The following is a 23,938-nucleotide window of genomic DNA, read 5'->3' as shown; positions in this document are numbered from 1 at the left end:
GATTATTCTTCGTGACAGTCTTCAACCACGGCAGCAGTGGAAGATCGCAAGGATTGATAAACTGCCCGTGGGAAGAGACGGAAAGGCGCAGTCGTGCCTTCTGAGACTACCTGGAGGATCAACCCTCAAGAGACCAATCCAATTCGTGTATCCTCTAGAGTTAACGTAAAAGGAAAAAAAATGACTGAACTCATTTTGTGGGGGAATGTGTTGCGAAACCACAACCGAAAAAAGACCGCTTCAAGTCGGAAGGCAAGACAAGCCAAGCATGCTGGGAAAGAGAAACCACCGAGCGCCCCTTAGAGGGGCAGTCGTGTCATGTAACTCGAAATAAACGGACGTCGTTTGTACTCGCTCAACGAAGTTGCCTATTTTTAACATAACGACATACGTGTCGTCATTCGCATGAAGTGGCAGCCATGTGCGTCGTTCTTTTAACACATAGTTTTGAAAATTCATTTACATAAAATTAGTGCTTTATACATTTTTTAAATATAGTTTATCTTTTCGTCTGCTGTAGGCCCAGACAAGAAATGCATTGCAAGAAAGGCACAGCCCATTGTATAACACTCAGATATTGGCCGGATCCTTTGCCTGCTGGACATGCCACCGCATTCACTTGCTTCTGCTCGTTCATGATCGGGTATGGTTTTCCAGGCTGTTCTCGTGGCTTGAAGAGCCGCCGCCATTAACCTCTTTCGTTACAGCTGGACAGCACCCTCGGCGCCTTTCTCTGCTTTGCCTACTTGGCACGCTATGGCATTCCTGCTATTTTGCGGCCTTAGCTAGTTAGTTACATGAAGTTTAATGGCGCAAAACCAACTAAGACTATGATGCGCCTCTTCGGTCTCAGCGAAGCGTTAGGCAGCCTTAAGCCACCTCCTCAGAAGCTTCGTGCGCAAGAGCGTAAAGTTGCCGTTGGCGACATAGGCAGAAATCCTTTTAGAGCGAAAGCTGTTATACGGAGCCCAACCAGGCGGAGCTTCAGTGTCATCCGTCGGCAAAGGCGGCCGGCAGTATGCCGCTGCTTAACGCACCCCATATGAATGGCGCCACGTCAGCAGCTGCTTAGTGCGCAGTACCAGGGATGGCGCCGCACTTTTGCGGGACGTTGCAGCCGGGCATTACCAAAGGATGAAACCGTGCGCGGCTGCGGAGCGCGCACAGCTGTCGCGTGGAAAGTGTGATGGCAGAAGCAAGTCGCGGCAACAGAAGCAGTTCGATGGAGAGTGAGGAGGAGACAGCTCTACCCGCCCTTGCGCTGAAATGCGAGGCAACAAGAGTCGATGCGGGCGGAATCTTGCCGTGCGCGGTGTCAAAGGTTGTCTACCGACAGTGGCGGCAGACAAAGCGTCGTTGCCAGATGTAGGCGAATGCCGTTCGTGAACAGACCTTTGCATCGGGCGAGGGAGACGTCGGGACTCCTCCTTTCTGGGTTGTCTCAAACCGGTTTTGTTGCCAGTCACGCCGTGCTAGCGTCACGTGCACACAACAATCCAGCGAGAAATATGGCGATGCCCTTATTGCAAAGGTCGCGCAGAAACCAGCAGAAACATGTGTATATAGCCTTTCAAACACGGCATGCTGTGCGGGATGTAGAAGCCGTTAGAATTCACTTCATTGATCACTTGGCTGTAGCAGTGCTGTGTGTGATGAGCGAAAATAAGCAAATGCTACGCTGCGGACTAAGTCATTTGTAGCGCTAGTTTTGTACTGTGTATGGGAAAAAGCGCCCACCTAGGAAATGTTCTCTGAGTTCAGTGCAGCACAACGTAAACACTCAGCTGTTTATTTTTCTCTTGGCTCATACGGTTTTCTTGCACGGCCATGGAGGCAGCTTTATGGCCGCCGATAATTTTGGAACGCAGATCTAACCGGTGAAAGACGACGAAAGCGATGGTTAAGAAGACGTAGCGTCTCTTAGAACCCGTGGGCCGAGAGGTTGTGGTGATGGGTGGCTGGCCTAAGGAAGTTGCTTTGTTTGCGACAGCGCTGAATCTTATCGTGCTCAGTGATATGTTATTTGAAATATTTTTTCTTGTCCTGGATACTTTTCGGACGGCAAATTTTGAAACACTCCGAAAACGTATGGCTCCCTGCGCGACTTGATGTCTGGCTTTAGGTTCGCCATGGTTTGCAGACGATGTCCGTCTCAATTTACCGCAAATTGTAGCTGAAAACATTCGGGCGGAAAACATGTTTTATAGGCACACGAAAGAAAGAAAAAAAAGAAGATAGAGGAGAGAAAGAAGGAGAGCTAGAAAGAAAGGAACAGGAACGCAATACTCTTAGCCATATGCGTCCAGTCTCACGTTCGCTTATTTTTTCGAAGAGACCCTCGTGTGTTCTACGACAAGCGTAAAATAAAAACGAAACAGGACAGTCCTTATCTGCCGACCAATCTGTAAATGACCAAATAACTTGGAACTGTACTTACCGATTGCTTTGGAGGTATGATGTCACCCTCGATTAGATCTGCATGAAATGACGAAATGTGCGATTAGTTCCACATGTCTAGGCTCAACATGCAGGCAAGTTGTGTTTTCATAGCAACATATTACCTCGAAAAAAGCATACAGAAGCATTTATATCCTTAGTGCGCGCTGTAAGCAAGTGAAACACTAAAGTGTAGCCAAGGCATCTATGCTTTTACGACCGCAATATTCCGTCTGTTCCTATCCGACACTGTAATCTATGCGCATCTACATAATAGCCACGCTTCGCGTCCCAGGACGCATAAAGGCTGAAGTACAAAATGGTGACCACAGACACAAGCTTATTATAAACCAGATGCCTAAGCCCTGTGAGCGTACCGGCCCGAAGCATTCTATAAGAGTTTATTAAGTCGACAAACAGCCATTTGGGATCCTTAATAGCTTCAGCTTTTGAATTATTGTAGGAATTAATAAGCTGACGAGTGCAAAACAGGCTAGAATGCGTAGAATGCACGGCGCCTAAACGGCGCTGCAAGACCTAATATGTGAATATATAATAATGAATATGCATCTTATATTATTAGCATGCATATAAAGTTATTGCACGGAATTGCATTCTGGCACTATAAATTGGTAACAATATGGCTTTTCCAAGTTTTTCTTAGTGATGAAAATGCACATGTAGATCGCATTTATTCTTGCTTTCAGCGCGTTGCTATATATGCGACTGTGCCGCATCATGACGGAATCCTGACGTTTACCCTATCCCTGCTCCTTTTAAATACTTCGGCACATCGAGCTCGGAAGTTAATAACACTGATATCCTTGAAGCCTGCCTGTTCTAATCTTTAATGTTTCTGCAGCTTGCCTCGTGCGGCAGCCACGCAAGCGGATAGCCTGAGGAGAACATGCCACGGTGTTTTTCTTCTTCCGTTTGAGGAATTTCGTTGAATGAATGTGAACAGGAAATTGTCGTTGATGCTGAAGTATCAGGTGATAGCCTGAAAAATTATTAAAGACACCAAAGAAAGTCCACTTTACTCAGCGCAAAGGAATCCTTAGTTGATTAATTTCTTGTTGACGCTCAAAGTTGTTAAAAAGTCAGCACTGATACCATTAAACCTGTTCTGAGTAGAAGGTTCTAAAACACGCTCTTGGCGGAGACAGGTGTTCCACAAAATCATTACGTGACTCTACGGAATAGAATTGTCAGAGATATTTTCAACGCTCGAGGTATATTACATGCGTATGCAGTATGCTGGAGCGACGAATAAATTAATTTAAGAAAATCCGAAAATACATATTTAGAACACTGGGAAAGCAGGGAGCTGTAGCGAAGCCATGTCGTCTAAACCGTGAACATAGCACTTCCTCTCAATTGAAAGCCTCATTCACTCCGACCAATTCTCTTGATATTCAAAAGTTGCCGGTGCGCTTCACAGCGATCTGGTTTCACGACAACTTTGCAACAATCGACGCCAAAAATAGGGAGGAATAATGAGTAACTATTGAGGCTATGTCGATTGGCAAAACCATTTGAATGAATTATGATTCTCGCAAAGCCTAACTGGATATCTCACGACAGAAAAAAAAGTTTTAAGATCGCCTTGTTGGAAGTTCCGCATCTATCATATTACAGGTATCTCAGGAAATAAAAAAAACGTTAATCTGAACTCGAAGAGAAGCTGTGCAGCGTGAAGAAGTTGGAATGTAACGTGGTCCCGCTCAAAAGAAGCACATCTCCTTTAGAGCCTTGTTATCGCACCTTGTATTGGGTTGTTCTTGAAAAAAAGAATATTCCAAGCGATTGCTTAAAAAATTAGTCTTGAATTTCTTATATCATAATGATAAAATCGTTATAAGTTTTTACATGAGCTTTTTGGCGTCAAACTGGGATCAAATTCTAGACGAGTTTCTTGCTTTAACTATGCTGATAAAAAACCTTGTTTTTTACTACAAGTCATGATACATGAAGATATTAGAGCAGTGTCTTTATAAAGCAGCACGCCAGACATTTTTTTAATTTCTCCTGCAGTAATGATGCGCATCAGCTAACAAAATTTTGCAGTTAGATATCTTGATTTTTACCTGCCAGAAATTGCATGAATGACACCAAGAACGTTTTTAGGAAACTGCTTATTGACAGCTCCCCAACACGCATGTTGGGAGGCCTTTCATTGTCCGCACACAAGCTTAAGGCACGACATGAAGTAGTTCGAATCAGGTTAGTGTACCGGCGTGGCACGTGTTTCCACTGCGTCGTATACCCTATTTTCTCGGTATTCTTGTTGTTGGCTCCTCTTATAGGGTCCATGGAAGTTGTTTGCTCTAATAATCAGCAAGTTTCTTCTTCCTGGACTGTAAAGGTTCCAGGAAGAGTTGCAGATGTAACTGTTTCATGGATGTTTACAGTAGTTTAAGAGACTATTAAGGTAGCGTTTTTTGTGATGGGGAAGAAACGCTAGAAAAAAAATAACATTCAGTACATTTAAATTTTTTAAACCAAGGCACTACTTCGAATGCACCATAATCCATGCAGACATTTATCTTTAATTTGACATGCACGCATCACAAAATAAAAATAATTTCAATAGAAGAAAACACATCATGTCTTAATGAGAAATGCGGTGACCAATTTTCATCAGCAATATATCAGTCATCCACACGTAAAAGTCGTCAGAAATACTTAGTGAGTTTCATATCTATTGTCATTCACTTTAAATCAGAAACTGATCGTAAATTTTTGTAAGAAAGAGCTCTAACCCTGAAGGACGAAGTGCAGGTTGGCGTGTTTCCATAGGAAAAGTTTGAACCTCGAAGATTAATCAGCAGAAGGGTTGAAATGTGGGCCAGTTGGTTCATAGTAACTTCAAAACACAAACCAGTCACAAAATACAAGAGACAAGAGAAGGAGTGTACAGGCCACAAAGACTGGACTGTAAAATGAGATTTATTAGACAAAACATAGTCCCTGCAAGGCCAGCAGAGCATGCGCAATAGCCGTATCAAATCTCACAGCGCATAGGGCACACAAGACACCTCCAACGTGACCGGCCTAAAAAAGCAAATTCCTTCTCGAGAAAGCGCACCCAAGTTTTGCTAATGCAATCTTGGCCTGACAAACTGATATGGTATGCCTCTAAGATTTCTCGCTCTTCGTTACCCTTGCCTCTACCAAGAATCATTACTTTGCTGAACAGTGGATAACACCCACATTCATTGCAATGGCGAGGCAAGTTGGCACCGTCATCAGACCCCAGGGAGGAGTGGTGCTCACGCAGCCGATCATTAGTACATCGACCTGTTTGGCATATGTATACTCTTTCGCATGTGAGGGGGAACTTGTACACGTTTTAGGTCAGCACTTATAAAGTCATGCCCTCATAGAGTGGGAAGAAGTTTTGACATTCAGGTCAAGAGACTTAAGGAAGCAGGCTTCCCTGCCGATGTTCTTGTGGCAGTTGCAGATGCTCTCAGAAAGACACTGCTAAAAGAAAAAGAGCTTCTGTTACGTCGTATCACACCAGGTGACCAAAAGAATAGGAAGTTTGAAGTTACGCTTATGTACACAGGCTCTCCCACAACTTGAAGAGAGTGGCAGCAAAATTTGGGGTTGACGTCGTGTTTTCTACGCCCCTCAAGCTGGCAATGCTATGTGCTTTAGCAGATCGAGAGAGGGAAAGAGAACCAGGTTGTGGCACAAAACATAGAAAACCGTACGTCTCATGCGCAACAGATATTGTTTATGAGTTCCCTCTCCGATGTGGGTCTGTGTACGTTGGGCAGACGGGCAGGTGTCTAAACGTGAGGCTGGGTGAACATGCCTCTTCACTTCGCCAACAAACTGGAGAACACGTACCAGTGCATTGCAAGAAGTGCAATGGTTGTTTTCCCCTGCTTAATAGTACTAAAATTGTAGGGCGTGGTAAAACCCAATTGGCTAGGGAAATCTTGGAAGCCCAGGAAATTTCGAAATGTAGTGAAGGTACGTGCATTAGTACCCCATCAGTGTATCTGATGGAGAAGGAATTGAAGTTTTTAAAACGCACTTGAGTTTTCTTAGCACCTTTTATTATCTATCGCTCTTTCTCTTTTCTCCTTTTTTATCTTTTTCCACACGTTTTAAGATTATCAGTTTGTTTTTACCTTGTTTTATGTTATGCGCATGCGTGTTGTTGCTCTGTGATGGGGTGTGGTTTATTGTCGCATTTCATTCATTTCAGTTGTAAGCGTAGCAATCGTCCTGTCTTCGCCCTTCTACGTCCCGTCCATATGCTACGTTTTCGTTTATAATAACTTGTACACGACCTGAGCGACACACGCCGTGAAGCGGTTCTCGTGCTGCGTTGTACAAACGTAGTTCCTTTCCCTGCCTCGAGAAATGCGCGAGCACAGACCCGAAAACTTGCAAGGGGCAGAAAACACCACTCACTCCCTGCTTGGCCGCAACTTTTTTGATGCTGTGGCTCACTTTATGCGCATACGGCATGACCTCAAATTTCTTGCGTTCAGTTGCTCCACCATCAGCCGGCTTCGTCCGTTCTTTCTTGAGCTTCTGAAGCAGCGATGCAGCCACTGCTTTCAAAAGATGCTTAGGGAACCATGTGGCTTCCAAACGTTGGAATTGATTATCAAGGCTCTTTTTGATAGCGTAGTGACAGCTTTTTTCCTGTGCATTGCGGAAACAATTCATCACAATGCCTCTCTTTACAATCTTAGAGTGCACAGAACCGACCGGTAACAGAGCGTTCTTGTTTCTAGGTAAAAACATCCAGCATAAATGACCATCGTCAAAGAAGATAATCTGCAGTTCTAGGAACCTGATGGAATGATTGTTAGGGAGTTCATCAGTGAAATTAAGGGCGCCTGAAGAAAAAAATAACATTCAGTGCATTTAAATTTTTTAAACCAAGGCACTAAGATTATAAAGAGATGCATTGTGATGAATTGTTTCCGCAATGCACTGGAAAAAAGCTGTCACCAGGCTATCAAAAAGAGCCTTGATAATCAATTCCAACGTTTGGAAGCTACAGGGTTCCTTAAGCATCTTTTGAAAGCAATGGCTGAATCGCTGCTTCAGACGCTCAAGAAAGAACGGACGAAGCCGGCAAAACATCGTCTACTGCTGCAGGCAGAGTGTCATTAGGTAAACGCTCGAAAAGTAATAAAAAATAGTCCACGTACCGAAAAACATTGCACACACGCTTGTCCTGAAGAAGTTCCTGAAGTGTTTTGTCAAATTTTGCTAAAAAAATATCTGAGAAAGCACTGGAGCGACGCTAGAGCCAATACATATTCCGCTTTTCTGAAGGAACAAGGTGCCTTTGAATTCAACAACGGTTGATGACAGGTAAAAAAATAACTCCAAAAAGGTATCAGCCGACTTGCCACATGCGTTCCGAAAGTTCACATTACTGCAATGATCAATAAGTTCACGCACTGCAACAAAGAGTTCATCGTGGGGAATGCTGTAGAAAAGGTCATCAATGTCAAACGAAAAAGCCATGTTGGCACCAGGAATACCGCTATTAAGAGCGTCAACAACCGCTGCCGAGCTGGCCACACTGAAAGGGTCCTGCACATTGAGGGCCGTAAACTGTTGCTGAAGGAATTTGCTCACTATCTTATGCCGTGAACCAGTCTCCGTGATGATGGCTCTCAGAGGGCAACCCACCTTATGTGTTTTTGCTGAAAAAAACACTCGCAGGCGGTCTCCCTTGCATTCTTGACACTATTCGAAAGTTTCTCCAAGTTGCTTTCCTTCACTAGCTTCATGGCTTCAGTCTTTAACCTTGAGGGCTTCCGAATGGCAAGAACAAAGTTTTTCGCTACAGCAGCCATTGCCTTCTCTCCAAAAGAACTTGTCGGAAGTACTACGAAGCCACCTCCTTTGTCCGCTTGGAGTAGGGTCAGGTCATTTTCGATGAAGTGGTCGACAACACGGTTAAGTGCGCGATGGCTGCATACTGACTGCTTGCTATCAACCTTCAAAAGAACGTCAACCCCTTCAGACAAACAGCGCGGTTTTTCATCCTTGTGCGCTTTATCAGCCAGCCGGTGCACGGTGGCGAGCAGCTCATGGCCCCTTAAGCTTGGTGTAAGGCTGTACTTAGGGTCATTTTTCAGCAGGTCATCAACAACCTTTGGCACTGTCGCACCTTCCAAGTATGCCACTGTGCCTTTGTTCACCTTCACCCTTTCTTTTTTTGGCAGATGTGCTCTCAGCTGATTCCAGAATACTTCGGTTGCCTGGCCTGCCAAACGTCTGTTGATACGGCTGTTGCGCATGCCCTGCTGGCCTTGCTGAGACTATGTTTTGTCTAATAAATCTCAGTTGACAGTCAAGTCGTTGTGGCGTGTACACTCCTTCTCTTGTCCCTTGTCTTTTGTGACTGGTTTTTTTTTCAACATTAATCAGTGCCACTTAAACAATACCAACGTTCAGCACTTCGACACTTTAGTCTTAGCAATGGTGCGATGCCTGCAGCAAAGAGATTATAGTTGGCAGCCGTATTTGCGAAAAGAACATGCGTTGGAAAGTGGACAGATCAGCTCGTCGTGTACATTTTTAGGTGATCGGTTCATTAGATTTCTGGTTCCCCAAACTCTAAAAGGGTCGGTTTTGCACGTCGCAACGTGAGGTGTGTGCGAATCAACGCTCTTTGTCGGTTGGAGCATCAAGCAACAGCATCCAAGCGCACCTCTAGAGCATGGTGCTTCCTTATCGAAGCAGTGCTAGGCAACTAAAGTATAATAATTGCTTACTCATGGCACTTCTTTCAGAACAGAAGGGTATCTCTTTTTTTTTGTTTTTAGAACTTGTCGCTGCCTCAGTAAGTGCGTCGTTGAACGTAACGGGGCTAGAATAAAGTCCCAGCAACCATTCTAGAAAAGACGCCCTGAATATCGCAATACAGTTAATTACACAGCGTTCGAATGAATGCTGCACATGTACCGCAAAAGGAAAAAAAAATCGAATTCAGGGGTTTTCTTTGCGAAGATTTGAAGCTTAGTTTCAGAGGCACATCTGAGAACTATAAAGCAAAGCACGTTTCTATGATGCATGCGTCTGCGTTGAAAATTAGCTTTTGGGAAAGGAAATGGCGCAGTATCTGTCTCACATCTCGGCGGACACCTGAACCGCTCCGTAAAGGAAGGAATAAAGGAGGAAGTGAAAGAATAAGGGAGGAAGTGAAAGATTAAAGGAAGGAAGAGGTGCCGTAGTGGAGGGCTCCGGAATAATTTCGACCACCTGGAGATCTTTAACGTGCACTGATATTACGCAGCACACGGGCGCCTTTGCGTTTCGCCTCCATCGAAACGCTTCCGCCGCGGTCGTGTTTGAATCCGGGTACTCTGCGTTCATATATTTATTCAGTACGCTATAAAATCTGTTAGACTAACGTATTTTAGTTTCTTGGTACGGTCCTAACCGGTCTCTTTTGCGTATGTATCCATGGTGTAGGAACAGCGCTAAGAACAGGACAGAAGTCAAACATGGAAGCACAGGGCGGGCGTCCGTCCCTGTGCTTCCATGTTTGACTTCTGCCCTGTTCTTAGCGCTGTTCCTACACCATGCAATACCAACTAGCCCGTCAACTCGCTCCCTTAAAGTATGTATCCAGTATATCGCCAAAGAAGAAGTCATAGCGATATTTGCACTACCGCTCCAGGGGATAATTAGGAGATTGTGCTGAACATGTGGGCCACCCGCGCTTTCCACGGTACTCATGGTCTTTTCTCAGTGCGGCCTTTGATCGCAGTTGAGATGCATCAGACAAGGGTGGCCGGAGCGAAGGTCATCGCCGAAGGAGCGGTGCGCTGACTGGTAAAGAAGGGCTTCAGCTGCATGAATATGGGCTAAACATGCGTAAGTACCTTGCACGCGCTAATGGCCCCGATGAGAAGCGGGGGCAACACGACCTTCTTTTCACTTTAGCCCGTCAGCTCTTAATGTGTTGCTCCGCGAAAAACCGCCGTTAATGCGTGTTTTACACAAGACGCTTCGCCCCTCTGTTCAGGCGAGGGGCTTGACAGGTAGACAGGCGGGGCTTCACCTCGAGCCAGACTTGCCGTGTCTGTTCAACATTATATCGTGGCATTGGGAAGCAACGCGCTAGAGAAAGAGGCGTGCCATCAACATCAAATGAAACGCGAACAAGATTGAAACTCGAGCACGAACAATGAAGCATGTTCCCGGTCGGGGACGATTAAAGGCGTAGCCTATTAACACATCCAAAGAGCGGTCTTCCAAGGAGCAGTACTGGAGTGGTCAGCCGCTCTAGTATACTGCCTCCCTAGTGTAATATCTTCCAGTTTCACTGTTTGGGTTTCAGTTCTCTTGTTCGCATTTCATTTGACGCTGACAGTACGCGTCTGGTCTTCACCCAGCTCTTCGAGAAGGCAAATATCTTCTGCCTTCGAGAGCTTTAAAACTATAGCTGCCATGAACGAATGCGCTAATGCAAAGCGCGCAGTGTAGTGCATGTTACGAGCTTCCTCACAAAGAACAATGAAAATATCAGAATTCTTTATGTGCAAGAAATAGGAAAACATCCGCCCCAGTATTTTATGCAAAAAATACAGCGGGCGTGCATTTCTATGCGGTAGACATTACCAATGTTCGGACAGTAGCACGTAACTCTTGAAACGGCTGAAGAACCTGTCGTCTGTGAGCAGTTCGTTGTGTCAGGTGTAATTGCTGACCTTAAAATGAACTTTGAGTTGCTCGCAGGGGAACCTCATATCACGCACGCGAAAAGTGACGCCTCAATTTGTTTAAATGTTTGGAGCAATCAGATGAAGAATTCATAAAGAATTGCTGTTGCGAGTAGTAATTAGTTTGGCAGAATGAAACTGCAGGGCAGAGTTTACACATTGCAGCACATCGCTGGGCTGGGCAGTAAAATTGTCTATGTGATATACAAGCGTTACTAGAGTTTGCATGTTATGTGCAAACGTCTCGCTTGAGCTCGTTCACCATGCGCATAAGCGCCCACAAGAGTCTATAAATGCACCCGTCACCACATGTAGAACGGTTCAGTGTCCGGAAGGTGTTTTAGAAGATGACGGGAAGCATCCCATTCTGCTCATTCTTAATTATAATTTAGGCACCGCTATGGTGAAGCAATTGCCTGCAGAATTAAGGAAGTCTAATCCCACCTGTAATTTACAAAACGTTTATGCTTAATCTCACGTTTAAGAGACTGGTTATGGTAAATAACGGTGTGAACTAATTTACATTTACGGCAATCCGCTTCTTATGTGCATCCCTAAAGACAACTTCTGCCAGCTTAAATGAAGTGTAGTGTTTATGTAGTGTGTTGGACGCATGATGGGCTTTGTCGCTTAAGCGCTACACATAAATTCTTTTCCTGCGCTAGCTCACTGCTTTGCACTAGTTCGTTTCAAGAATAAAAATTGAGCAGCCGCCGCGGTGGCTATGTGGTTAGAGCGCTCGGCTACTGACCCTAAAAACGCGGGTTCAATCCCGGCCGCGGCGGTCGAATTTCGATGCGGCGATACTCTAAGGCCCGTCTACTGTACTATGTCAGTGCACGCTAAAAAACCCCAGGTGGTCGAAATTTCCGGAGCCCTTCACTGCGGCGTCCTTTATAGTCGGAGTCGCTTCGCATAAACCGAACCAAATTGAGCAGGTGGGACACTAGGGCAACTGAATGAAGCTAAAGATAATCAGTACGCTATTTTTCTTGTTACACTGGCACCAAATTAAGGGTGTTAAAGTTCCTCTCACTGCAGCCTAAACTGAAGTCCCAAAATTGATTAAACGGTTTTTCTCACTCTTATTCTCTAAGTACTTCTGAAGCTCTTCGTCAAAGAGACATGTCGAACAGAAGCGCGGAGTCATTGATGAGACGGAAAGACGCAGTCAAGGGTTCAACAAATCATTAAAACATTTTTTAGTATCTACAGCAAAGCCACACACATTTGTGGTTCCTGCACATTTGCAAAGACCGTCAGGTGATTCTAAAGTCCGGCTGTTCATTTTGATTACGGTTCCTAACGCTTCAGGATATCTCAGAGTTCGACAATAAAGTAGACCGAGGCAGCCGAAGCCAGCCTGACCAAACCTATTTTTCTCGCAGTGAACGCGAGCGCGGCCGTGCTAGCGGCTGGCCTCCGAAGCGATAGGGCTTGTTTGGACAGAAAAAAAAGCATTCGATGATGTGGCGTTCTTCTTAAGCGTGGTCCGCATGGAGCGTTTTCCCGGGCGATTCGTCGACATCGACAGCAGCGGAGTGTTTTTTTTTTTTTTTTGCCGCCGGAGAGGACGTTTTTGCCAAATCGTCAGGTTCTGACGGAACAGAAAATAAAACGCCGCGCCGACGCCGGTTGAGGGCAGCGCCAGAGGGCCAATGAGAGGCGGAGCGGGCGTCACGTGATTCTGGACAGAGCAACGCCGGTGCACCCCGGCCGAGAGAGGCGCGCTCTCATGGAGTATGCGCGCGAGAGCCAGCGGCTTCACTTCGCTTCCTGCGCATCGGTCTGATTTCAGTATTAATGGGGGCGCGTGCACCCCACAACTGGGCGGCAAAAAAATTCCGCTCGGCTGCTGACCATGCGGGAGTGAATTCGTCGACGCCGGCGCTGGCGTCGGGCGCGCGACGAGATTTGGCGGGCAAAAAACGCTCCATGCGTGCCACGCTTTAGGCTCCCCTTGGATAAAACGCGTACTATCGTAATGGCGAGAGAGGTGCATGGTGGAGCGATCTGTCGAGCTCGTGGCTCGTATGAGAGAACCACAACAATGAAGCTTTTAAACTGCTTTGAAGTAGTTCACTGAATCTTGGTGAAGCTTCGAAACTCCACCACAATATAGGAGCAGTTGACGCTGAAACTTGTAAACAGACGCCAGAAGAAACAAGACGGAGTGCACAGTGCCCATCAGTATGAACACCACTCAGATGGAAATAAGTAGCAAACTTCCGCACTATAGCTGGGCTCTGCGTTCGCGGCATTACTCGAAAGTGAAGAGCACTATTTGGCCCCTGTTTTGAACGTCAAACATTCGCTTACTGGTTCACAGAGCGGCTTTTCGAGTCTGTCTCGTTTCTAAGGCGCGAGGGAGAAATATCAACTAGCGAAGTCAACTTAGCACGTGGCTGGAAACTAGACGCCGCTCGCCCGGTCTTTATGTCGTGTTCGCGAAAATAGTAATTCGTCGGTCGGCACACGGCGTTCAATGTAATTAGCGTGACGAAGGCAAAGCGAGGCGATTTTCATTTATTTGTAGTCTTGGGTTAACGATAGCAACGATGCTCAAGCCCTTATGCTCCCTGCGGTGTGTTTCCGGAGTCACGCGCTGCTTCTTGAACAGCAAAAATGTGCCTTATTAACAATTTCTACGGCGTCGTCGATCCAAAAAGCAGAACAGTGACAAGAAGTGTACTTTGATCCTTGCACTTCGACCAAGTGAATCTGTTCACCGCAGGAAGAGAGCAGATACATAAGAATTCGGTCCTACTGACGTCAATCCTATCTCCCGTTATCACATTCTCTCTGAAGCAGGTGTGAAAAAGGCGATATCATGCGTCGAGTGGCCCAGACCCCGCCGTCCGTATCAACTTCACTGCCCATCAAGAGGACAATGCAGGCAGTTGGCCATGCATCGGATAATTACTGCATTGCGCGCGTGCCCCCCTGCTAAAGGGAATGCTGCCGTCTTGTCGGCATTTTATTTGGATCGGTTTTTTTTCGATTTCTCCTCAGCCAGCAAACGGCGGCCAACGAACGCGCCGTTCTGAAAACATGGTTCACCGACTGATTTCCAGGCGCTCACGGCCTTGTGCAGTGTTACATAAACACTAAGGGTCACTGCACACGTTTTCCGTGTAGTTGTAGATATGATGCAGCCCAACAATATCTTTTTTTGTTAGGCTCAACCGGTCGCCGTTCCGAGAAGAAAATTTCGCAGATGTTTGCGTCGTAGAAAATTCTAGGCCCCAACTTTTCAGACTAACGCTACATTAATACGCCCGCTTTTATAAAGATGCAGGGGCACACCTAATCTGCAGGCTCATGGACAATGTGGAGTCGAGAACTGTGGTGTCGTACATGTGGATGCAGCACGTCCGCTTAGAAGTGCGGCTAGGATATCAAATTAAGAAGAGTACGCAATGTGAAACAGTTAGAATCAATCAAATTTGAACGGAAAGGGTCGTTGACTAAAAACTAGATAGGCGAAAACCTCTGGCACCTTAACTTCGAACAGCAAAAAGTAGCCATCACCGTTTCTCACGCGCGCAATTAAGAAATTGAGCCAACGATGTGCCAGCGTTGCTGCTCGATTTACCTTTCTTTGTTTTGTAATCAGAGTAACCTGGATTCTGAAGAGCCGCTCCAGTAACTCTAAAGTGAATGGTACTCTTTCATTTGGATAGAAGCCTCGGTCTGTGATTAGTTCCCGCTGAATGTAGGCACCATAGAAGTGATTTCCAGCACTGGACAAACGCTCCAAGCTTAACATCAAAGTCAGCCTTTCTAAAACGTGAACAGCACCAGAAATTTACTTCTGGGCTATGCTTTGCGGCTCACCTCGCCAACGTTCCAAATCTTTTGAAAGCGAGATGAATTCTAATCCTCCTCCATTCGTAAGTTATAACAACCACCGATGCTAAAAACACGCAATTACATGGCTTTGAACGGAGCTCTTTGAGCAAGAGTCTTTACTTTTTGGAAAAGGTTTTACCTTCTGTAAAAAGTCCGAAGTTGAGCTTTGAAAATGTCTCGTGAATTACGTAAAGTTGAGTGAGCAACTCAGTTAACCTCACGCAACTAATTTTATTGCACGACTGCATTTCCAGGTTGTGAAGATGAGTTACGATGGCATATTAATGGCATATTAGGGCGTGTTTAATCAAGCAGAGCATCGTCCATGGTCGCTTCGAAGGCATGAATTGGCCAGATTTCGTAGTCTTGCCAAAATTGCGAGCCTGCAGAGTCATAAGTAGCGACTTACTGGAAGCAACGCATCGTTTCTATCGGCGAAGCAATGTCGTAAGCGTCTGCGCTCTAATGCGGCATTCAAAAGCTTCAAAATCCCGCACACCTACTGCCTTGTGCCGTATTTATCTAGCTCCTTAATGGCAAAAAATATAACGGCACACCTGCAAACTACGGGAAGTACTTGAAGGGTGCATAGTTTCATAATTCATGCCGCTAAGGTTAATGAAAAAGCCTGCGTCAGAGATCGAAGATACGTTAGATAAGATCGCGAAAGGCCGGTGTTTATTTCCCCTTCGATAACTCATTCCCGGGAGCTCTTTCCCAAGACCCGATTAGCTCAACCTTCTACTAATGTAAGATAACGGGTAGGAAAGATATTGGAGTGTGAAGTCCTCTAGCTGCGGTGTTTCCCAACCTCCCCCCACTTGCCACTCTTGCCTCCGACTGATCTTCGCTCAGGGGGAAAGCGAAACACTTTGAGCGCAAATTAGCAGGCGCCAGGGTACCTGCACCCGCGTCTTTTGACGCACGATGCCCACGCGCTGCAACTGTGGGACGAGTGTGACCACGTTGCCTCGATTAGAATCTGCTTGTAAAGCCGTGGGTGGCACGGCCACATCGGCCAAGCGTATAAAGCGCTTTTACACTCGACGGAACCAAATCGCAAGGTGTGTGTGCAGGCCTTGAATCTCTAGACCTGGCACACGTTTAACGCTGATGAGAACTCGAAGCTGATGCAGTCTTTTTTTTTGTAGGAAAAAATCTCCCGACCTTTTGTCCTCTCCCGAGGCCAAGAAGGGATGCCGGTGGCTGTATAACGCCCCGCCTCTTTGCCCCGCCTCTTTGCCCCGCCTCTTTGCCCCGATGAATGCACCTACTGCCTACTCTAGCTCAAATGGGGTTCGAGCGCACCTGTGCGGGAGCTCTATGGTGCCCACCTAGGCTGGAGCGCCCAGGAGTTTTGCCCACCTGGGCAATTGGTGAGCGTGAGTTCTGTTTGGAGACGGCGCACTGCGAAGGAGACCACACTTCGAAAAAGTTCGCTCACAAAGCTACCCAAAAATTACCTAACCATCTGACAGGGGGTGTTCTGTTTCGCTAGGTCCCCACAGACTTAAGTTTACAGGGGCAGGCGGCGGCAAGCTAACGTAAGGTGGTTGTGTTCATGAGAGTGCGGCTGCAGTTTTCACTCTATACACAGTCCGCATAATTGATCTTATTAATAAGGAAGCGTGCTAGAGGATTGGCTAGTAGTGAATGGAGGGACTGCACAGCCCTTCAATTGCATCCAAGAAGGAGCACACATAATCTCCGCGTCGTAACTGCGAAGCAGAAAGAGAGGGACAGCGCGCCGTTCGTTTCCATTTCGCCACCGGCCACTGGATTTTGCCACCGGATTTTGTATCGGCCACCGGTCGGCGGTATCTCTGAAGTGAGCGGCGGCTGGTATTGCTGACGTTCCCGGTAATCTGAAGGTGGTCGCGCGCACGCGCAAGCGCAAGAATTCGGTGTCGAGTCGCCGGCCCGATTAGCAACCGCATCCAGCGCTGCGCTATTATTTCGGTTTTATTATTCGGATATTTACTTGCCGGTGACCACACGGGAATTTCTGGGCGAGGTATTTCTGTTGCCCTTTTCTTCCGCCTCCGCTCTCGGTTTTCGCCGCACGTGAAACAGAACGCGGGCTGCGGTCGTTTACGGACGAATCTCGAGAATGATCGCAGATCTGAAGAGGCGGCAAACGCCTCGCCGACACCGCCGCCGTGATTCGAATGGAAGGAAACGAAGGAATTAAGGAAAACATGTGTCACGGCAACTGCCTCAAGATACACGCATTGCGAGGAAAACCGGTTGTCTCTCGGAACCTGTGACCACATGTTAGCAGTAAATATGTGTATCAATGCGTGGCGAATCGAATAAGTGGAGGCTGTCGACACGCCTTGGACAACACGCAGATCGTTTTCATCGATGCTCGGGCAATGACAGTAACCAGCCGCCAGGCCCGCTGGCCCATGAGTGGAAGTGGAGCGACGGCCCGATGGCGCGTAACAGTCGCAGTCACAGCGAGGCTGTGTGCCTTGCGCACGGAGCGGAAAACTCGTCTCGGCGACGCACCTTGAGAAAGAGAGACAAAGCGGAAAGGGGATCTTACGCAAGGGAGCACGTAGAGAAGGATGCTGGGCCGCATAAAGGTGTGGCACTCGTGTGGCGAGCGTGTAGCAACGCGGCGAGACGCGGCTATGAGACATCTTTGTTACCAAAGCTCATAAATGCCGGCTAGGAAGAAGAAAACCAAAAGTGTCGCCTTCAAAACAGCACCCTTGTTAAAGCGTGTTTTGGGACAGCCGTGGTCTCATGCATATGCAGCGTATATATTTGCAAGTTGCAAAAACTTCACAACTATACTTCGAGTCTCACTATCCATTGGCACTGAAGATGGTTGCTAAGAAATCAGTGTCTGAACTTACAGCGCATATCACACGTGAAAACGGTGGTGACCGGCTCGTGTCTGTCACTCCAGCGATCGCGGCACCTCAGAGGAGGCCAATGCCTGACCGTTTTAACGAACGAACATTTTGTGCAGTTTTGTTTCTGGTTTAAATGCACCAGTTTGCATTTCACTTCGCCCCCACCATTTACATCGTTGGAAATAAAAGTTTCCACCACCACCCCCAGCGAACTGTGGGACAAACTATGGCCTCGCAGCGCTAACAACTTTGGCTACAATGTCAGGATCATTTTTATTAAGTGAATCGTTTCAAAGCACCGTACCAGAGCTGGATCGGCAGCCACTGTGTCTGTGTCCATGGTGTCATGCAGCCCTAAGCACACCGCTGCTTTGCATCCGTATAGAAGCAACACAAGTCAGCCATCTAACATTAACGGCAAGAAAGCTCCAACACAATATGTTCTTCTGCAGAAAATGATAGCGCGAGCAACGGTTACCATTTGTCTACATGCACTAAATCGGTCCATCCACCTTTGCAGGATCTCATGAATTTGTGGATCATTCATTCTTTTCACTTGTCTTTTGTATAGTGGCCAGTGGCGTCACTGGCACAAGCAAAATATTACGCCGTGTTTGGCTAGAATCTTCTACTTAGAGGAAATGAGGGAGTGTTTCCAGGCGCGTTGTAAAAATACGTCTTATGAATCACTCAAAGACACCGTGCCTCGTCATATGAGTTGTCCATCGTGTGAGGGTTGGCGGCACACGTCCTTTTACAACCATTCACGGGGAGAGACAGTAATTCTGCCTCTTTCATAGGTGGTCATTTTCAGCGGGGTCCCGGCCGAGGTCAACGTGCGTACTTATCACTGACCTCGCCTGACTAATCGGACCGGCATGGGAAAGGAGCAGACGATGATACGTGGATTACAAACCTCGGAGAAGAAAAGGCGCCATCCCAGCGATGTACCACAGACCAGTGACCCTCCTTCCATTGACGGAAGCCGACGACAAAAACGCAAGCAGTCAACCCAAACTAGGGGCGCTGCTGAAGGCTCAGAAACAGTGGACTGCTCTGACGGAATGGCGACAAGTTTACCCTTTTACCCAGGACAGCAAAGAGGTTTTCTGGCGCTTTTTGATGTGGGGGTGGCTGAAAATGAGCACAGATGACCGCCAGATTAGTCTGTGCCTAAAGGGTTGACATTCCAAGCTTAAATAGCCAGTAGATTGAAGATATTTCACTCGAACGTGTAGGCATATATTGGCGATTGTTTACAAAATCGACGCCACGTTGCGGCCGCACCGCGAATTAGTCTAAGAAGGAGCGGCGCGCGAGTATCCACATCGTTTGCTGAGCTGCTTGAGGGGTTCGCCGGCACACTCAGGCGTTGTTTCAGAATTTCGATGCGAAAACCTATTTTAGGAGAGCTGTTACATTGATGCTTCCATGCTATCGAGACAGAAGAGCCGCCAAATGTCCTTGCGTAAGTTTCCCGGTGCCACCAACACAGAATTAAGAAAAAGGAAGTCTCCGCATTGTAACAGAATGGTTGTAGACTGCGGATGACGCCGCTCTGATCACGAAACAAGCCTATATAAAAAAAACATCATTTACTCGGATCGGAAACCAAGTGTAAATAAGCATGCAAGATGCTATTTTTTAGCAAACATAGCTGAGAACGCATGACTAGCACGCACATTCCAACTGCGAAAACACTTGTGCGCGGCTGTCTCTGTAACTGCGGGCATTACTGAGGCAGACATGCCAGATGATTTGGGGCATTGTTTACACGCAGAGGGGAGGAAATCTGACAAAACAATTTCATTCTGATTCTTTTCACACTTGGTTCACTGGAGTCAGTCATTGAGAAGAACAGGTGATAGGAATCGAATAGAATCCGTCGGAAGTAATTCTACCAAAGTGGCCGTGGAGCCCCCGGGTCCCGTACCTAGCATCCGTCGTCAACTCCAGTCCAAACGCAACACTCCTGCTTTCCGGACTTCACACGGTTGAGCCTTTCTCGGCTACGAATGGCCAGCCCATCGACAACGCATCCCGGTCCGCGCAATTTCTACACGGCCACGGACCATATCTTCAAGCATCATGGCTTTCTCTGAGCCGCCTGAACGCGGAACCGTCCCTGTACATCCTGCGCATGCGTGGACTTGTGCTAAAAAGGCAGCTCGGAGCGGCGTGCCGTTCAGTGGGCTCGGCAACACGCCAGCGATGGCCCGTGCTAACGTTCTACGCTTCTTGGTGCAGGTAATGAAACCTTATTGCCTTTACGCTAAGCCAAGTAGCTACCGTGCACTGTTGGTGCTGCCGAGCCCACGGCGTTTCCGGTCCATCATGTATGACTGTGCGCATATGTTGTTAAAACTTCTTATGGTAGCTGGTGATATAGAATCTAACCCCGGCCCTAACAAAGAGATTCTTGATGCTTTGAAGGAAATTCAAACTGGGCAGACAGCAATGCTAGCGCAGCTAAAGTCGATTGAAATGAAACTAGTTGATCATGATAAAACGTTTTGCGAGATTAAGGCGCGACTAGATAAAATTGAGACAGCATGTGTTGGTATTGATGACATGCAGACTGAATTGAAAGAACTGCATGGAATCAGCACTGAGAACACGGCGCAGATAAATGCTCTGTCTGCCCGGGTAAATGATGCAGAAAATCGGTCCAGACGAAACAACCTTGTTTTCTACAGCCTTGAAGATAAAGATAAAGAAACATGGTCAGATTCTGAAAATATCATCATTGCACACATTAATCAGTATTTAGACATCCAGTTAGAGCCACGCGACATTGAGCGTGCACATCGCCTTGGGACTTTCCAAACTGGTAGGTGCAGACCTATTATTGTGAGATTTGCTCACTTTAAAGACAAAGATCAAGTCCTGTCTTCCGCTCGGAAATTCAAAGACACAGGATATGCGGTTGCTCAAGATCTTTCTCCCAGCACGCGCCTTGCCCAGAAACACCTCATCGAATTTGGAAAGGCTCGAAAACTGAAATACAAGTTGCGAAATGAAAAGCTTGTCATAAGTGAAAAAACATACCATTTCGACCATGTTTCTAACCATGTCGTTGAGGACAGCTTGTAGCCACCATTAAAACCAAATTGTGAACCCCGTTCGCCGAATCGTCACCCTTTATCATTTCTGCTTGCTAACAATCGAAGTGTTGTTCCCAAGCGCGATTCATTGTGCAGTTTAATAGGTTCATCTTCATGCGATATCTTACTACTAACTGAAACATGGCTTAACGCATCAGTTCACGGTTCTGAGATTCTTCCATTTCTCCCAGATTTTGAGATATTCCGGAAGGATAGACCCGATAATTCGCGCGGTGGGGGTGTATTGCTCGCCACTAAACGGGATCTGCATTGTTCATTTGTTAACCTCCCTTCACAACTGGAAATGATTTGGCTTCGATGCACTACTACACATCCGCCCATCCTCATTGGTATTTGTTACCGCCCTCCTAATGCTGACAGTTCTTTCACCCCCTTATTTCATGATGCCTTAAATGTGTTAACTAAAACATATCCACTTAGCCCTATCCTTCTCTTCGGTGATTTTAATTTTCCCACAATAGATTGGTTTAATCCCGCCGCTACATTATCGAAAAGCAGCCCGGCTAGAGATTTCTTAAACACGTGTATGACTTTTGGCTTAACTCAACTCGTCACTGATCCCACACGCGTTACTGACCACTCGTCCAACGTTCTAGATCTCGTATTAACAACGCATCCTGATAATTTTACTCCTATCACCTTGTTGCGCGGTCTCAGCGATCATTTGACGATACATACTTCTTTTTATTACAACGTACTAAAGAAACAAAAAAATAAAAAAATACTTACGCTTTATGATAAAGGAGACTATGCCAGCATGAACCGTGAATTATCAGATTACTTCGACACCTTCGCTGCTAACTTTCCACTACATTCTCTCGAGTCAATCTGGTTACTTTTCAAAACAGAGATGCATCGGCTTATAAGTCTTTACATTCCAAACATTACTATATCAGAAAGAATAACATCACCATGGTTTAATGTATCACTCAAACGACTCAATAATAAGAAAAAACGCCTGTTCCGGTCGGCCAAGCTGTCTAACTCTTCTTCCACATGGCAGAACTGTCATGCTGTCGCAAAAGAATACAAGTTAACCGCTCAGACTAAACGGAAGTTTTTTTCTACTACTTTACCATCTATGCTGCAGACTAACCCAAAACGATTTTGAAAAACCATTAGCCCTAATCAATGTAAGGAGATTTCACTTAACAGTAGCTCTGGATCTCCTATTCCCGACACTGAGGTTGCAGATGTTCTTAACACAGTATTCAGTTCGGTCTTTACTAATGAACCCCTTGACAATCTTCCAGATCCACCATATTTTACGCACCCGCTCATGCAAAATATCACATTTCATCCCGTCGGCATAGTCAAGGTAATTGAGTCACTGAAGAACTCGTCATCTACTGGAGTGGACGGTATCAACGCCAAAGTGCTAAAAAATACTAAACATACGTGTAGCCTGTTCTTATCGCTCATATTCCAGGAATCCCTGAACACCGGTTCGATTCCACGTGACTGGCAGGTGGGCAAGGTCATCCCAGTCTTCAAGAAAGGAAGCCGACCATCGCCGAGTAACTACCGCCCGATTTCCATAGCAAGCGTTTCTTGTAAAATAATGGAGCATGTTTTATACTCGCATATTGCTACCTTCCTATCGTCCGTTCATTTTTTTCACTCAAGCCAGCATGGTTTTCGCAAGAATCATTCCTGTGATACCCAACTGGCACTCTTCCTGCACGACTTACATTTAAACCTTGATCGTAATATCCCGACTGATGCAGTGTTTTTAGACTTCGAAAAAGCGTTCGATAAGGTTCCCCATGGTCATCTCTTACTAAAGTTATCGCGCCTTAATATTCATTTATGTGTTCTGAACTGGATTCGAGGGTTTTTATCTAACCGTCAGCAGTTCGTATATGCCAATTCACACTCTTCATCCTTAACACCTGTGCTCTCAGGGGTACCTCAAGGAACGGTACTCGGGCCCCTCCTTTTCTTGATATATATTAATGACCTACCGTGTAACATTTCTTCTCATATCCGACTCTTTGCCGATGACTGTGTCGTTTACCGAAGCATTACTAACTCCACCGCCCATCTCGCATTACAAACTGACCTTATTCGCATACAGGACTGGTGTAAAACATGGCTCATGTCATTAAATATTTCTAAAACCGTGTTAATGTCCATTCACCGTCGTCGTAATTACGTAGCGCCTAATTGTAATATTAATAACCTGCAGATTGGAACATCCGAATCATTCAAATATCTTGGTGTGCATATCTCGCGTGACCTAACTTGGACCTGTCATATTAATCACATAATAAATTCTGCTAATTGTGCTCTAGGTTATTTACGCCGTAACCATTCACTCGCTCCTCCCCCTATTAAACAGCTTGCTTTTCAAACCTTTGTGCGTCCCAAGCTTGAGTATGCTAACGCTATTTTTGATCCGCACCACGTTAATCTTACTAACGCCCTCGAATTGGTTCAGAACCGCGCAACACGATTCATTCTATCAAATTATTCCTACCACTCAAGCATCTCAGCACTAAAAGCTCGAATAAACTTGCCCCCCGTAGCCTCGCGCCGTAAGATAGCACGTCTTAACCTTTTTCATAAATTTTTCCATTCTTTGCCTCTTGATAACCCCTACATAAAAAGAGCCCACCGCATCGCCCGGTTCAGCCACAGTAACGCAGTGTATCCCCTACAAGCCCATACTGTGACATTTCAGCAGTCATTTTTTCAGCGTACTGCACGAGACTGGAATGACCTGCCCACCGAGGTTGCCATTATCATCAACCCACTAGAATTCAAGCGGAGCGTCGCCAACCTTTCATCTTAACATTTTTTACCATTGTTTGCCAGATACCGTCCACTCCCTCATGTAATGTCTCAACCGAGACCTTTGACGAAATAAATAAATAAATTGCTTGCCTTCTGTACACAGTTCACTAGAAAACAGCGCATAAGGCGCGGCTATTTGCTTCGAGAA

General features: G+C 46.2%; 1 protein-coding gene across 4 annotated transcripts in view; it reads right to left on the bottom strand.

Annotated features, from left to right (window-relative positions):
- The window catches only part of LOC144115657 (zinc metalloproteinase nas-14-like), a 139,481-nt gene that overhangs the window by 103,104 nt on the left and 12,439 nt on the right, over positions 1–23,938 (bottom strand). For all 4 annotated transcript variants that reach the window (XM_077650101.1, XM_077650105.1, XM_077650104.1 and 1 more), the window contains exon 2: positions 2,438–2,475. In XM_077650101.1, the coding sequence (XP_077506227.1) occupies positions 2,438–2,475 (38 nt within the window). The remainder of the gene's footprint in view (positions 1–2,437; positions 2,476–23,938) is intronic.

This window comes from Amblyomma americanum, chromosome 1, assembly GCF_052857255.1.
Source record: "Amblyomma americanum isolate KBUSLIRL-KWMA chromosome 1, ASM5285725v1, whole genome shotgun sequence".
Lineage (NCBI taxonomy): Eukaryota > Metazoa > Arthropoda > Arachnida > Ixodida > Ixodidae > Amblyomma > Amblyomma americanum.
Note: the sequence above shows the minus strand (reverse complement) of the source record. Positions and strands in the feature narration are given on the sequence as shown.